At 36.5% G+C, this 17,510-nt stretch overlaps 1 protein-coding gene across 5 annotated transcripts in view; it reads left to right on the plus strand.

Annotated features, from left to right (window-relative positions):
* LRRK2 (leucine rich repeat kinase 2) overlaps nucleotides 1-13,225 on the plus strand; it is a 138,909-nt gene extending 125,684 nt beyond the window's left edge. For 3 of the 5 annotated variants that reach the window (XM_078075886.1, XM_078075888.1, XM_078075889.1), the window contains 8 exons: nucleotides 4-198; nucleotides 1,254-1,447; nucleotides 3,022-3,094; nucleotides 3,914-4,098; nucleotides 7,185-7,337; nucleotides 8,959-9,167; nucleotides 11,021-11,092; nucleotides 11,689-13,225. In XM_078075886.1, the coding sequence (XP_077932012.1) occupies nucleotides 4-198; nucleotides 1,254-1,447; nucleotides 3,022-3,094; nucleotides 3,914-4,098; nucleotides 7,185-7,337; nucleotides 8,959-9,167; nucleotides 11,021-11,092; nucleotides 11,689-11,810 (1,203 nt within the window). In that variant the 3' untranslated portion in view covers nucleotides 11,811-13,225. Of the gene's footprint in view, nucleotides 1-3; nucleotides 199-1,253; nucleotides 1,453-3,021; nucleotides 3,095-3,913; nucleotides 4,099-7,184; nucleotides 7,338-8,958; nucleotides 9,168-11,020; nucleotides 11,093-11,688 lie in introns of those variants that run through there. The other 2 variants (XM_078075887.1, XM_078075890.1) reach the window with 2 other exon arrangements.
* Nucleotides 13,226-17,510: the final 4,285 nt, after the last annotated feature.

Genomic DNA, 17,510 nt, shown 5'->3' on the forward strand with positions numbered 1-17,510 from the left:
CAGGTCTTTGACACTTTGAATTCAGCTGAGTTAATCTGTCTGATGAGACATATATCAATACCTAAAAACTTTAGTGTTGAATGCATGGTTGCTACAAATCATAACAGCAAGAATGCAAGCATCTGGCTGGGCTGTGGGCACCGTGATAAAGGACAGCTCTTATTTCTCGACTTAAATACTGAAAAACACACTCCTGAGGTAAATTCAAGTACCCTTTAAATTACAGATACTTTAGAAAATTTATTTTGTGGATGATTTTAAAGCATGTGTCAGTTAAAAAAGTTATTTTGGAAGAAATTAAATGAAAGCAATATAGGAGTATTATTTAGCTTTCTGGTAGAACAAGAGTATTTACATGAAATTAAATAGGCTGTGTTTTGTTTTAAAAGCATAGTATATGTGTGTCTTAGGTCAGGATTCCTAGAAACAGTCTAAGACAGAGTTTCTTGTACAAGTGATTTAAGGAGAGAGTAACTTTTAAGGAAGTGAAGAAGTCAAAAAGAACAGGGGAAGAGATTCCACAAAAATGTAGTTTCTGAGGAAATCTACCCTCCATTTAGCCATGAGAAATTCTGGGGTTTGAATAGCAGCACAGATTGATCTCTGAAGGGAGTCAGTCTTTCATTCCCACATAGCAGTCAGTCATTGGCTTCAGTCTGTCCAAGGATGGGTGTGATGTCACCGCCCAGCCATTTCCGGGCAAGCTAGCCCCCCCATCAGCGAAGGGCAGTTCTGCAGTGGAGGGTGCTGCTCTGAGCTGTTAGTAGCCCCCACTCAGAATGGGAGGGGGGTGCGTGCACACACATGACTGACAGAGGAAATCTGAGCCCAGCTTTACAAGATGGATCAATAAATTGTATTAGCAAATAAAAGATAAATTTCTAGACTTACAAAACAATGTAATATTTTGACTGTTGCCTTGAAATAAATGTTATGGCTAATTATTATTCTTAAAGTTGAACAGTCCTCTCATATTATTTTGACAGAGTGACAAATAATGATACCGAAAAACAAATTTCAGTTTTAATTCTAGTTTCCGATGCACTTTAGAAGGGCAAAATTGTTTGCCAGTTAATTCATTTATTGTTGAAAGTTAAGTAAAATTGGCATTGTTTTTAAAATTAAAAGCAAGAGAATAAAACGAGTTAAGTGTCTGGATAACAATATTTTCATTCTATTCATATTCTAGTTACTTAAGCTTGAATCAAGTTCTTCAGAGTGTGTTTTCTTTTCTTCTTTTTTTTTTTTAACAGGAAGTTATTGATAGTAGAATACTGTGCCTGGCTTTGGTGCCTCTTCCTGTGGAAAAGGAAAGCTGGATTGTGTGTGGGACACAGTCTGGCATGCTCCTGGTCATCAATACCGAAGATGGGGAAAAGAGACATACCCTTGAAAAGATGACTGATTCCGTGACTTGCTTGTATTGCAATCCCTTTCCCAAGCAAAGGTGCTGTAGTGAATTTGAACTTTGGGAGAAAATTACATACCTTTTATATGACTGAATTGTGTGGAAAACTGTTACTGCTTCAGCAAAAACTGCTCATTTTTAACATATTTCTATTTATTTGCATATTTTAAAGGGCATTGTGGGAGGCCACAAAGATATTCTTATAGCTCGAGCTGTGGCCGTTGTTATAAAACAGATCAGTCCCTTCTTCAGGCCAGCCACACCTACTGCTGGTGATACTTCAGCTCTGGTCTGTTTCTCTACCAGCCCTCACATCAGTTTGCTTTTCTTTGTAGGACCTCTTCAGGGATGACTTTTTCTTTATCCTTTTTTTGAATATTAATAGCCTGTTATGTGCTAGTTTAAAACATATCAGTTCACTATCAAATTGAGAAAATATCCAGTAAATGAATTCATAAGTTATTAATAGGTGAAAATGACTCAAGCATTATTAGTTGTGGGGATCTCATTTCAAAGGAATTTATCTAAATGGCAGGATTGCAGGTGTGAGTCACAGGCTGATTGCTATAATACTTGGGGCAGGATGATTTCCAGGAGCCATTAAGATTATACCCCATGTATTACTCTGGTTTAAGTCAATACTGGAAAATAAATATTAGAAAAAATGTGAAACTAAAGTTTTTGGCAGCTGAAATAGAAACTCCACTGGCAGTTTTGGAGTTGAAATTATTTGGATATCGTCAGAGAAAAATTTCATCAGATGGCATTAAATAGGCAAGGAAGACTTTAGTTAAGCTTATTGCAATAAGGGACAGAGATTGAACTCAGCTGTCTCTGCTGAAACAAAAGGTGGCAGAGTTTTTAACACGGGGATGAGCTAGTAGAAGAGTACTGGAGGACTTAATATGTGGGGGGGGTCAGTGTGATTAGGCCATCTGTGTTTGCTAATTGTTGCTTATTTTATTTTATTTTTTTATTTATTTTATTTTATTGTTCATTATGTTCAGTTAGCCAGTGTACAGTACATCATAAGTTTTTGATGTAGTGTTCAACGATTCAGGAGTTTTGCATTATTGAAGTTAAGCTCTTACCCTCCCAAGAGACTGGGAGATGGGGCCCTGCCTTTCTTGATGATTACATTTCAAAAGGAAGGGGGCACCTGGGTGGCTCAGTCGTTAAGCGTCTGCCTTCGGCTCAGGTCATGATCCCAGGGTCCTGGGATCGAGCCCCGCATCGGGCTCCCTGCTCTGAGGGAAGCCTGCTTCTCCATCTCCCACTCCCCCTGCTTGTGTTCCCTCTCTCTCTGTCAAATAAGTAAATAAAATCTTTAAAAAAAAAAAAAAAAAAAGGAAGGCTCCTAGTTCCCAGAGACACATACCTGGGCCTGGGCCATAGAACTGACAAGAGGCTGAGGGGTTACATCTCAAATGGGCAGAGCAAGAACTTACAGCTGTTCAGTTTTCTAAATAAATGCAGTAAGAAAAGGGATGTCAGGGGCCCATAGTCATGCAGAAACCTGTCTAAAGTTTAATCAGCTTTAGAGGGGAACGTTATGGCCATCTTGGTCAATATCACCATTCTTTTTATAACAATTTTGACATTTTTTCTTTTAGCAAGCAAAAAAATTTTCTTCTGGTGGGAACTGCTGATGGCAATTTAGCAATTTTTGAAGATAAAACTGTTAAGGTAAATGTTGAATCCATTCTACATCAAAAATTGTTTTAAGTTATTTGTTTTATGTATGCTTATTCCCACCCCTCTTCTAAGTGACATAAACTCCCTAAGAGCAAGGTCAGAAATTCTGCTTTTCATCTTCTTTTCCTTTTTTTTCATCTATTGCATACAATAGATCCTCTATAAATACTTGTTGACTATACATTTTATATGAATGAACTAAGGATAAAATGATAAATGAGATCTGATTTAAAATGTTAGTAATGAAAATAATTCTATTTTTATGTAAATGAAGTGATAATTCCTTATAAATATATTGTGGAAAAAACAAAACTTAAGTTTTAAATCTGGCTGGCCACCAACTTTTTCTTTAGTCTGGAAGAAATCATATAACTTTCTGTTCTTCAGATTTTCTTTAGTCTGGAAGAAATCATAAAACTTTCTGTTCTTCAGATTCTCATTTATCAATAAAACATTTATTCTTTCCTCCATCCATGCATCTGTGGTTCCATCCATTTATCCAACATCCTACCCATTTATACTCCTTGTTATCAAAAAACTGATTATCTGATGAGAGACAAACAAGTAGAGTATAATCCCTGAGTTATTTCCTGTAAATTTTTTGCATGGAGAAGTACAGAGATTGGTTTGCATTCCACTTGAATTGAATCGTGTTTTCATAAATCCTTTGAAAAATGTATCTTGAATTTTTATTTTAAGACCTCTAGCCATTTATGATGGAAAAGTAGCTTTTAGAAAGCACAGCAAATTATACAGCATTTCATTTTGCAGATACTCAGTTTAATGAATGTGTTTCTCTTCTTGGCAAAGTGTAAAGGAGCCGCTCCTTTGAAGATACTAAATATAGGAAATGTCAGTACTCCACTGATGTGTTTGAGTGAATCCATGAATTCAACTGAAAAAAACATTATGTGGGGAGGATGTGGTACAAAACTTTTCTCATTTTCTGATGATTTCACCATTCAGAAGCTCATTGAGACAAAGACAAATCAGCTGTAAGTTATTTCTATCTGTACAATTAATTTACTGCTTTATTCATGTTTATTCTCGTTATAATCATATCAATAATGCTATTGCAATCCAAGTAAAAATCTTTTAAAATGCATAATTTATTTTTCTATTAAAGATATCACCCAGCCTCATGATGTTTGGGATAAAATATGAAAAACCATGATAATCTAGTAGTATTTATCCATCTAAATTTTTAACAATTTCATTATCTCTGTATCAAATTAAACATGAATTTGATAGGCGATAAATTTAGCAGTATTTTACTTCATCTGTGGGTTTTACATATGTGTTTTGGATAACTTCCATTAAATGTTGATTGTAAGAAACATATGCCTCAGGAATAAAGTCATCTCTAGATTTGATAATTACACAGATGTCCTCTCTACAGCAAAGTTAATGATAGCCACTTTCAAGTGAAAATAAACTATAAACCTTGTACCAATTTGTTGTTTCAATATTTAGAGTTGCATTTTAACCAAATCATTGCAGTTGGTTCTTCTGTATTACATTCCTCAGGGAGAAGCAGCATAGGTTGATGGATAACAGCATAAATTGTAGTTTAGATATTGGCTTTGCCATGTATTGATTATGTAAACTTGGGCAAGAACTTCTTAAATACCCAGTCTTCTCTAACCTGAGAATTGTAATATATTCTATCTCAAAGGGATGTTTGGAAGACTAGACAAAATTAATATAGGGAACTAACATAATGCCCAGGACTTGGTAAGCTCTAGTAAATATTAATTATGATTATTAATCGCTTTGAGTCACAAATCCCTATCTTGGAATATCCTGGTTTCTCAATATCTATCCAGTTGCCCAAGACCAGAATTCTGGGAGTAATCCTTGACTCCTTTGTCCTTTACTCCCTTTGTCTACTTAACTCTCCTTCTAATCGACTCTCATATTCTTGTATTTCTCACTTTTCCTACTGCTGCTTCCACGGGGCAGGCTGTCATCCACCATCGATGACCATGTTATCAAGAGCATCTTTCTAACCAGTTCTCAACCTCTGATTGTGCTCCCTTTAGTCCATTCGCAACATTGCAGACAGAGGGGCTCTTCTAAAATGGAAATCAATCTGATGTCAGTCTCTTGCTTAAAACCCCCAGTCAGGTCCCATTGTCCTTTACATGATCTTCAGATTTCTTAAGAGAGCTTACCAGACCCTGGCTTCCCTCTCTAAATTAATATTTTGCAGCCTCCTTGCCCTCTGTGCTTTAGCCGAACTGAAATCATCTCAGTTCTCAAAGACAGCTTTGTTTATTTCCCTGGCTATATATTTAAACTAAGGTTCTCCCTCTCTTGGATGATGATTGTGTTCCCTGCTGAGTTTAATTCAGATGTCACTTCCTCTGAGTGGTGGTGTCTGATTCCACCTGTGCAGATTAGGTGCCTTGGATTTGTTCTCCCATTGCAGCTCTTATGTCCCTTCATTGTTATAAAAGAAGTTTCAAAAATGTTTTCTTAATAATACTAAACCTACTGGTTTTCAGCTTGGTCCCACTTAGAAACCACTAGGTAGCTGAAAATAATCTTCTGCCTGGGACTCACCTCAGACAAATTAAATCAGAAGAATTCATCATGGGGTGGAGCCCAGGTGTCAGTATTTTTCTTTTCAGGCTCTCAGGTGATTCAAAAGTAGAGTTGGGGTTCAGATACATTGCTATGTATTGTAGGTTCTCGTGGGTGAGGATTTTTGTTTTCTGTCATGTTCACAGATTTGTTTCCTAGTGTGTGGTACATGTTTGGATAAACTTATTCTCATTCTGGAATTTCCACTTTTAACCAACCTAAACAAGCCTGAAAATATTTAAAAAGAAGGGCCCCCAGGTTTTCTTCTTTTAATTTCATAGAGCATGTTATGAGATCATGGGTATCGATCCCCTACATTTCCATGTAAGATTTGGAGTATCAACACTTTCCCAGAGAGATCACCCATAAACATGAAGCTTTCAAAGCTGCTCACCTCCCAAAAGAGATTAGGACCCAGTTTCATAGACACATGGAAATATTTACTGTCTTCTCAAAAAGCATCTCCTGTTGCCTTGGTCTCTCACTGGCTAAGCAGATACCACATCGCTAATTAGATGCTGCTTCATCCTCACTGCTCTCCTTATTCCTCGGTGCACACTGACAGAGGCATGACAGGAAGTAAAAGATGATGGGGTCTCTGGAGCCATGGGCCTCCAAAGACTTGCATAGAGTCCTCCTTCCGTACCATGCCAGTCATGTGGCCTCGAGCAAGTTATTTAGCACTTGTAAGCTTTTTGCAATTACAGACATTGAGATTTGTAATATTTTATAAGATTTTTACTGAGGATCAAATAGGATAACACACAAAAATATTTTATAAATTCTAAAACTATGGAATATTTGGACTAGTTTGGCTGTCTTCTGTTAAATACAGCAAAACTCAGGGAGGAATTGCCTAAAATGTAGTGGCTGTCTGGCAACACGTGTTTTTGCCTCCTTCGCCAGGACAAGAAAGATGGAGGAAAAAAGTCTTCCTACCCTAGGACAAACTAAAGATTTTTTTACACCCTGTGACATTTTCATGTCATTTATCTGATTGCATTGCAACTTTAACCATTTTAACTTTTTCGTGGTTGTTCATTCCTTCTGTTAGTTCATTCCTCATCCATCCATTCTTCTGTCCATCCACTTCACAAACTGCCTACTTTGTTAACCAGGCATTTTGCTAGATAGATACTCACCCATCTATCACTAGATAGATAGGTACTTGGTGACTCTTCACTGGATTGCAGTTATATAGAAAATACATGGTCCTTGCCCTTAAGAAATCACATTTACAGTCTAGTGTCAGGGACGTACTAATTAATAAATGCAATTTTACATTTCATAAGCTCTAAAGTATTACAGCTAGTACCAGTGCGGGAAAGGGAATGACTGGTGTATTTTGATAGGTCAGGGATGAATTCCAGAGGAGCTGACTTTTAAGTTAAGCCTCAAGGACTAACTAGTAGGAGTTTGCCATGAAGATAGGGCCTATGGTAGCCAATCTGTGTGCAAGAAATGAATAGTAGTGACATTCTTTCTTTCCCTCTAGGTTTTCTTATGCAGCTTTCAGTGATTCCAACATCATAGCGGTGGTGGTAGATACGGCTCTCTACGTTGCTAAGAAAAATAGCCCATTTGTGGAAGTACGGGATAAGAAAACTGAAAAACTCTTTGAACTGATAGACTGTGTGCACTTTTTAAAGTAAATTAATTGTTTTTTTAATTGTATTTTATTGTGGAAAGAATATAATGTGACACTGATCCTCTTAACAAATTTTTAGGTGTATAACATATTGTTGACTGTAGGTACAATGTCATTGGTTCTTTATTTTATGCTTGTAAGAGCTGTCTTTACATTTCAGATTTCACAGAGAAAGGCAGTATGACTAATAGTACTTTGTTTCTACCTCTAACTAGAAAACTAAACAAACAAAAACTCAGAAACAAAATTGTTATTGCTTTTTAGCACAATCTCTTGGTATCTAGCAAATTTCATTTTGGAAAAAAAAGGAACATAATGTATATGGTTTCTTCAAGGTATTACAAAGAATATTCTCTAATGCAAAAATAGTACATTATTGAAAGTGATCATACTGGATTCATTGCTGATGGTACATCTAGTGATGTTACAGTATCGATGTTTCCTACTTTTTTAAAAGAGATTTTATTTATTTATTTTAGAGGGAGAGAGAGAGTGGGAATGGGGTGAGGGGCAGAGGGAGAGAATCCCAAGTAGATGCCTCGCTGAGTGCAGAGCCCGACATGGGGCTCAATCCTATGACCCTGAGATCATGACCTGAGCGGAAACCAAGAGTTGGATGCTTAACCAACTGAGCCATCCAGGCAGCCCTCAAAGTTTACTACTTATTTTATCCTATAGGTCCAAGGATACTTTGCTCTCAAGTCACAAAACAATTTTAAAAATGGGGGATAACCTACTGGACTGGCCAGTGCACTAAGTCCCTAAGGACGAAGGGTCAAGACACCAGACTGACAGCCAGTTCTTAGTCTGATCCAGCATGTCAGACACAAATCTCAGACTTCAAATCAAACACATCTTTTGTGTGCTGCTGCTGCTGGGAAACAGGACCACTGCCAGCCTTATTTGCTAGCCACTTTATAATTTTTCTTTTGTTTTGTTTTTACTATGTAGATTTTTTATACTCTGGAAAACACTTAGATTATGCCCTATGTCTATAAAATGAGACTTCAAAGTTTACTCTCCTAGAATCTTTTCATTTTTCTCTGGATGGTAAGGCGATTTATATTCTGAAGTGCTGGGAGTTCTGGCTGGTAAAGACTCCCTTACTTCCTGAAGTTCTAGAAGTATTAGAGTTCTTTTATTTCTTGACACCTCATTTTTGTCATGAATTATTCACTGGCTCAGGGAAGAATTTAGTGGTTGGTATTGATATCTTATACAGGCAAATGACTACAATTTAATTTTCCTTTGTAAATTTTAGACTTCATGGAAAGCTTTTGAAAGTAACTTTTTCTATTTATATTGGGCAAATTTATTCTTTTTTTTACTGAATTACATAGACTTGTTATTTATAAAAATTATATCCATTTTATGTACTTCAGAATTTATTGAAGTGAAGGGGCTATGGTTGTGTTATCTTTGATAATTTGTTTCAAGTAGAGAAGCTACTTCGGCATTCTGTATTTAACAAAACCAGTTTTGTAGGATTTTAATGATATATAATGTATATTCTCATGTATTCATAGTTTAAGATGCTGTATATATTATTTATATGTAGATATACATCTATTTTATCTCTTAGTTGTTGATAAAACTATTAATGCATACTTTATGGTTTTAGGGAGGAAATGGTCAAAGTAAATGCAGAATCAAAACACAAACTATCTTATTCTGGGAGAGTGAAAACCCTCTGCCTCCAGAAGAACACTGCTCTCTGGATAGGAACTGGAGGAGGCCATATTTTACTCCTTGATCTTTCAACTCGTCGAATTATACGTATAATTCACAATTTTTGTGACTCTGTCAGAGTCATGATGACAGCACAGTTAGGTAAGTTTCTCTCCTTTAGATCTTTTCTCATATTGTCTGAGATTATAAAAATATGCTTTTATTTTCAATTTTTCTCTCACTTTCCAATGTCATTTCAAGTGTCTTGGTCACAGAATGAAACAGGAGTGGAAGACATTTGGAATGGGGTCATTAAAAAAACAGAGAGAGTAGATGCTCTCAGTCCCATAGAGAAGCAGATTATTGCGGCTGAGCACTAAATTTGCATCTTACTTTTTATACCTAAGGCAAAACGAGGAAATAGATAATGTTGATTATTTTTAAATTTTAACCAAAGATATTAAAGCAAATGTTTATTTTGATCAGTTTAAGCTTCCCACCCTTGTTAAGTTTGGTTTTTCATCCTATAAGCAAATTTATATTCTTGTAGCAATATATGCTGAACTCTACAATGTGCAAGTATTGACAATCATGATGTTTTACGCAAACTTCATCTTTTCTTGCTCTTATTTTTCTATTTAAATATGAAGAAATCATGACAGCATGTGAAATATGTTTTCTACATAAATACATTCCATTGTCTTCTTTTAACTAATTATTTGGCTTAGAGTACAGTATTAGCATATATGCAAAGTTGATCATGAAAATAACATAATGGGATTAAGTTCTGTGAAACTAGAGTTTATATAACTTGAGCAAATACATCATAATGTGTTTGACAGGTGAAGAAAATAGTAAATTCCTTTTACAGGAATATATTAAGCAATGACAAGTGTTTCTCCTTACTCTCACCCAGTTTTTGTGAATGGATGTTGGAGTTGCACAGAAGGAGTGAGATTAGATGCTGTGAGTGCCTAGTTAGCTATCAGGATACGTGTCCACGCAAGCAGAGCAGTAGGTGTCTAGTGGGTTGTCTCTCTAGTTTTATTCTACCAAGGTTGTTCCAACCTCTGATTTAATTCGTATGTACTTTAGGACCCAAGTGGTTGTTCCTTATTGACATTATGTGGGATTTCAGTGGGTTTAATTGATTTTTAAAATAAAGATAAATTTAAACAGAATCTACAAGGTGTGGCAGGCACAATGTGGCTTCACCTCACCTTCCTAGCTTCTGCCCGTTACCACATTCTTCCCAGCGCTTTCTGCTCTAGAATATTGTTCAGTCCCTCTGAAATACCGTGCTTCATATGGCCACAAGGTTTTTCATGTGCTGTTTCATTCTTGGCTTATTTAAATTAATGTAATTAACTAAGCCAGGAAGATAGACTAAGTTAACTCTTTCTTCAAAATGGCAGCTTATATATCAAAACCCCTGAGAAGTCAATAATGATGAGGTCAAACTTCTTTCTTGGGGGCTCTCATAACATCTCTCTTGCATAGCATTGGTCCTGGTCATGGATTTTTTTAATTAATGTCAATTTCCTCACTAGAATGTAAACTCCATGTGGGTTGAGTTTGCATGTATTTGTTTACCCCTTTACTGCTAGGGCCTCTCTAGGGCCTCTCAGCGAATGACTTGAGAAGAAAGTATGGCTCGGTGACAGACTCTCAGTATATACATCCATCCAATTCTTTATCCAAGTGCTTCACATTTGACTAGTGGCAAATCACCTTCATGCACATGATCTCATTTAATATTATAACTTGGGCTGTATAAACATTAAACCTGTTTTTCAAAGGTTAAATTGTTTTCTCAGATTGACACAATTCATAGGAATTATAGCAAGGAGTAGATCACAAATTTTTGAACATTAAATAATTGCTTGTCTTGGAGAGTTTTTATTCAATATAATTGAAGTGTCTCCTAAAAAGTAGAATTATAAAGTAAGTTCCAAGGACTTTTTAAAGTCCAACTTAATATATTGTTTTAACAGAAGACTCATATTTTTTTAAAGGAAGCCTTAAAAATGTCATGCTGGTTTTGGGGTATATCCGGAAAAGTGCCGAAAGTACACAATACCAAAAAGGTAATGTTTAATAAGATACTGTATTCCAAACACATTGCAATGACATTGATGATTATAACATGTTATGTGTTTTATACATTTATAATAAATATAACATATGCTATAATACTTCAAGCAGTTTTAATTGGTAGCTTCTTTAGAGTGTAAATAATTTAAACATAAATCTTCAAAATTAAGTTTCAGTGATTTAGCAGTGTTAAGTAATTTTTTGAAATGAAGTAGAGATACCAACCACTATAAAATGAGAACTAGCCCACATTTAAGCTAAATGTGGATATTTTTCCTTACAACTTACCAATATCCATATTAGGTCTGATTTTGAACAGTGTTTGAAAAAATGATTTCTTTCAAAAAATGAAATGTTAGATTATTAAAGGTCCATACTCTTTTTGAAATGTAGTAGTTCCTGTAAGATATTTTAAACATTTTCCAAATGGAGTTTCTTATAAATAGCAGTAATTTAGTGCATTATTTTTAGCTGTATTTATATATATATTTGTACAAGACAACTAAATATAAATGGACAAAATTGAAATAAAATAAAAATGCCTTATGGACGATCTTTGAAACATGGTTTCATTTTTTTTCTTTTGTAGAGATACAATCTTGTTTGTCTGTTTGGGACATCAATCTTCCACATGAAGTGCAAAATTTAGAAAAACATATTGAAGTGAGAAAAGAATTAGCTGAAAAAATGAGAAGAATATCTGTTGAATAAGAGAGATATTGGAGATCTTTGTCTTTGGATGGGAAGATTATTCTCTTGTTAATATTTCTTTAAAAATGTTTACATATGAAAAGGGTTCTTCCACTTTTTGAAATAGCTCATGTGTATATGAGGGAATTTTTATATATTTTATTTTAAATATAAATATGTGTAAAAATAATTATCAGTGAAAATATGTTTTGAAGAACTATTTAAAATACAACATTATATTTCCTACACATCCTAATTAATTTTGTGGATTAAGTAATGAAAGGAAATCTAAAAAGTACATAATTGCAGGAGTCATACTAAAATTTACAAAGTGACTAATTTTGTTGCTGTTATCCGTAAGGAAAGTAAACATTATTTAAAATTCTGCGCTTAAACAAGACTGTTGTTTGATTACTTTCTAGGTATTCTGCAAAATAGAATCAAACTGTTAGACCCATTTCACATGTAATACATTCCTTCTTAGATTGCTTTTAAATGCAGCTATCACATAGGCTTGTAAACCGTCAATGAATTTTCACTAATAAAGCCCTTCATTGGGATGTGCATTCTCTTCATTGGTGATTCAAACAATGCATTTCATGCAACCTCCTTCCATCTGGAAGAAAATGTCATGAAAAGTGCTGATGGGAAAATGTAGCATATTGTTGTCATAGCCAGGAAAGACACAGTCACTTTCTCTTTTCCTATTTTGCAATTCTATCTTTGAATGTGGATACCCTGAAATTTGTATAATTGGTGTAAATACAATGTTCAGTCTTCAAGTGATATTTTTTATGTTTTAATTTGGATTCTCAGTGGTAAGCCAGACCTCTGGTTACTCATTCCTAATCTCTGCTCTAACACTTCTCCCCATCTTCTTCCTAAATTTGTGACTGCACATCCTGCATCACTCAGGAAAAAAACCACATTTCCAGAATTACAGGATTCCACAACTCCCATTAGGACCATGGGCGCAAGTATGTTAACACTTTAGTTTGCTGAAGAAGGAAGGAGCGTTAGGCTCTGATGGGTAAAAATACTTGCTAACCTAGTCTCCTAAATTATACCTAAATTGTTTAAATATCTTCCCACAGTAGAAATATCAGGGCCAAGTATCTAGGAAACAATTTGAGTGCTGTTTCTGTTTTAAGGAAAAACATTTCTGGTAAATTCATTGGCCCTGGCCAATATTCATAATTTCAAACAATTCCCTGTGATAGGTTAACCAGTCCATTTAATATTCTCAGAACTGACTGATGTTGTGTTATAGGATGATTTTTAAAAAAATGGAGGAGTTTGTTCCTGTGATATTTCTCATTGTTACTTTGTATTTATTGCAATTTTTTACAAAGGTAATTATGAAGAAATATGTAAAATGAACATTGTATCTAAATGGAATAATAAACATTTTTAAAGCATGTTTAAGAATTTTAAAACTTTGTGATGTTTTATTTTTCACGTATAGGTCTATAATCTAATATGAAGTTTTGCATTAATGTGTGTATGAGATACATAGAAAATGCTAACTAAAGTTTTCTCTTGAGGATTTATTCAGTTTTCTATAGTACACATAGATTCCAGGATCCCAGGATAAAACCTGATAGGCCTGATCTATTTCATTTTCAAGTTTTCATAAAAATTTTCTTAAGTAGGATTATTCACTCTTGAGTACAGAAAAAAATGACTTTAGAACAATTTATTAAAAAATTGACAGTTATTTTAAGTTTTTTCTGACTAGAACCCCCAAATAAGCTACTAATCTTTATAAAAGCATAAGCATTTATATTAATAGAAAATATTTTGGAGAGGAAGTTTAAATTTAAAAAGGGAGCCCCGGTTGGGACACCTGGGTGGCTCAGTTGGTTAAGCATCTGCCTTCGGCTCAGGTCATGATCCCAGGGTCCTGGGATGGAGTCCCACGTCAGCCTCCTTGCTCAGCGGGGAGCCTGCTTCTCCCTCTGCCTGCCCTACCTGACTCTTCCCCTGCCTGTGCTCTCTCTGACAAATAAATAAATACAATCTTTAAAAAGATTAAAAAAAAAAAAGGTAGCCCCCAGATCTAATTCTGGCAAGCACTATGGATTATGTGTCAACTAGTTTAAGTAAAATTCATCTTATTTTTCATCAAGACTGTGACATAAATTGATGAAACAGCAAAAATAACAAAAAAATTTTGAGAACTTTTCTAAATTGAAGATACTGAGAGTAGATAATGTCTAAACCTCCTGGGACTTTGCATCTTTATGTAATCTATCACTGTATGTAGCTCAACACCTAACTTGGGAAACTTAATGCTTCTGCTTTTCATAGACACTCATCAGCAATATAGTAAAATCTTAAACTTTGCCAACTCATGAGAAATTGAAATTCTCATTCTCCATCTGGCCAGTTTCCCAGCCTTGGGACCATTGTTGCCAATAACAATTCAGAATCTGGCTGTTTAAAAGTACACGGGTACTTGGTTCATCCAATTCCTCAAGGTATTTGGAGTATTCTTGGCACCTTCACTTTCGGTTGGGAGCCAAGTCTGCAGTCTGAATGCGCTGTAAGTGTGAGCAGAAACATAGCTCTCCCTTTGTGCTGGACCTCTCCCTTCCCTTGGTTTACAGGCTCACTGGGAAGTCTCTGCTAGGGGGATTCTCAGCCTAAGACAAAGAGTAGGGAGAGGGATGGGTCATGGGGGGATACTGCTTGGCCTCCAGAGATTCCACTGTCCCATGGCAATAGGGCCTAGACAGCTAGACTTCATGGAGTACCTTATTTGTGTCACTATGACTAATCTGAACACGACTGAGAGGAGGTTATTATTATCCCCATTTATTTCTGAAAATACAAACCAGCGGATAAATGCTGTGTTAGAAGTATTACGGGACAAAACAAATGATCATATGCGGAAATAAGGAGAGAGAAAAACCAAGAAACAGACTTTGAACTATAGAGAACAAACAGATGGTTACAGGCAGCGGGGGAGGTGGGTGGCGGGAATGGGTAACAGGTGATGGGGATTAAGGAGTACACTTGTGAGCACTGGGTGTTGTAGGAACGTGTTGAATCACTAGGGGGAAGAGTTGGGATGGCGGAGGAGTGGGAAGACCCTGAGCTTGTCTGGTCTTTCCGACACAGGTAGATAGTTATCAAATCATTCTGAATACCCAAGAAATCAATTGGAGGTCTGAGAGAACAGAAACTGCAAGTCTACAAGTAGAAAAGCAACCACCTTTTGGATGGTAGGAGGTGCGGAAGTTCACTTGGGGGAGACATGGCTGTGGATGCAACCGTGCGGAGGGAGGCTGCTTATGAAGGTAAGCAGTATTACAAGCTGCGGAGTACAAAATCTGAATTTATAGATTTGCTACTCTGGGGGACGTTCCTGGATTAAGGTGCACAGGTGGTGAAAAGGGGCAGAATCCCAGGAGTGACAGGGGGGTCTGAGGATCCCCTGGGCCGCGGGAAGAACAGGTGGCGCCAAGGTGCTGCGCTGTTCTCGGGCATAGGAGCCAGGAAGCCAGCAGAGAGCCTCGGGTCTTGGCGCAGCCTTTCTGCTATAAACTGCAAACCGCTGTGCAGTTATGGGACCGCTTTCCTGGGACAGGCCAGCAAGTGTGGGGGGGCCCACCCCTGGAGGAACAGTGTGGGTCTGCGCCCTGGCCATCTCTGAAATTTGGGGTTTTGAAACACCAAAATGCTCCAGACACGAATAGCGTGAATGCAGGGGTCAGATGGAAACCGGTGAAACAGATAAGGTGATTGTTTTCTGTGAGGGCTCACTGAAGAGTAGGGGTTGTGAACTTTCAGCTCCCGGGCTAGAGAACAGGGTGCAGCCATTTTCTTTTCTTTGTTTTTTCTTTTTTCTTTTCTTTTTTCTCTTTCCTTTTCAAAAGATTTTATTGAGAGAGAGAACAAGCGTATGGGAGAGGCAGAGCGAGACGGAGAAGCAGGATCCCCGCTGAGCAGGGAGGCCGATGCGGGGCTTGATCCCAGGACACTGGGATCATGACCTAAGCCGAAGGCAGACGCTTAATCAACTGAGCCACCCAGCCGCCCCGTAAGTGCAGCCATTTTCATCCCACCCATCAGTGCTGAAAGCCTTCAGAGAGCAAAACAGTGCCACTTAGTGGAAGCCAGAACTGTGTACGCCAAGCGTTGCCCCCTGTGCCCTGGAGGCACATTTCTTTTCTTTTTTTAAAAAATATTTTATTAATTTATTTGACAGACAGACAGAGAGAGAGAGAGAGGGAGCACAAGTAGGCAGAGCTGCAGGCAGAGGGAGAGGGAGAAGACGACTCCCCGCTGAGTGGAGAGCCTGATGCCCGGCTCCATCCCAGAATCCTGGGAATCATGACCTGAGCCGAAGGCAGACATTTAACCGACTTGGCCACCCAGGCGCCCCCTGGAGGCACATTTCCCCTGAAACAAGAGAATCAGCACAGCAGGCCCTCCCCTCCCCCTCAGGAGACCTGCACAAACAACTGGCTTGCACCAAGTTTATTGATCATAGAGTGCTGCAAAGTCTTTAGCTCTAAGGGAAATAGGATCGAGCTTCGTTTTTACTTTTATTCTTTATTTCTTTTATTTTTCTTATTTTTTCATTTATTTTCTTATATTTTCCAATTTCCTTTTAAAAATTTTTTCTTTTAAAATTTTTATATATATACTTTACATATATATTTTTAATTTTTGTCTACTTTCATTTCATTTTATTTTTTACTTTTTATTTTATTTTATTTTATTTTTTATTTTGGGATCTAGATTCTTTTAACAGACCAAAACACACCCAGGATTCAGTTTGGTTTTTTTGTTTGTTTGTTTGTTTGTTTTTTGGTTTGGTTTTCTTTTTTTATGTTTTTGTTTTTCCTGGGTTTTTGTTGTTGTTGTTTGTCTTTTTCTTTTTCTTTGTTTTTTGCTTTGTTTTTGTGTTTTTGTTTTGTTTTTTGCATTTTTGTTTTTGTTCTTTTTTCTCTTTTCTTTTTGGACAAAATGATGAGATGGAGAAATTCATCTCAAAAGAAAGAACACAAGGTTGTACTCACAGCCAGGGATTTAATCAATATACATATAAGTAAGATGTCTGAAATAGAATTTAAAACAATGATTATAAGGATCTAGCTGGGCTTGAAAAAAGCATAGAAGACACTAGAGAATCCCTTACTACAGAGATAAAAGAAGTAAAATCTAGTCAGGCCAAAACGAAAAATGCTATAACCAAGATGCAAACACAAATGCAGTCCATAAAAATGAGGATGGATGAAATGGAGGAGCAAATCAGTGATATAGAAGATAAAATTATGGAAAATAATGAAGCCAAAAAGAGGAAAAGAAAGGTAATGGGCCATGAAGGTAGACTTAGAGAACTCAGCAGCTTAGTAAGATGTAGTAACATTCATTCATAGGATTTTCAGAAGATGAAGAGAGAAATAAAGGGGCAGAAGGTTTATTTGAACAAATTATAGCTGTAAACTTCTTTGAGTGGAGAAAAAAAGATCAAAAGTAACAAAGACTAAAAAGAACCAGAGAATATTACCAGGAACACCAACTCTACAGGTAACACAATGGCACTAAATTCATATTTCTCAATAATCACTCTGAATGTAAATGGACTAAATGTGTTAATCAAAAGACATAGGATATCAGAATGGATTAAAAAAATGACAAGATCCATCTATATGTTGCCTACAAGAAACTCATTTTAGACCTAAAGACACCTGCAGATTGAAAGTGAGG

This window comes from Halichoerus grypus, chromosome 6, assembly GCF_964656455.1.
Source record: "Halichoerus grypus chromosome 6, mHalGry1.hap1.1, whole genome shotgun sequence".
Taxonomy (NCBI): Eukaryota; Metazoa; Chordata; class Mammalia; order Carnivora; family Phocidae; genus Halichoerus; species Halichoerus grypus.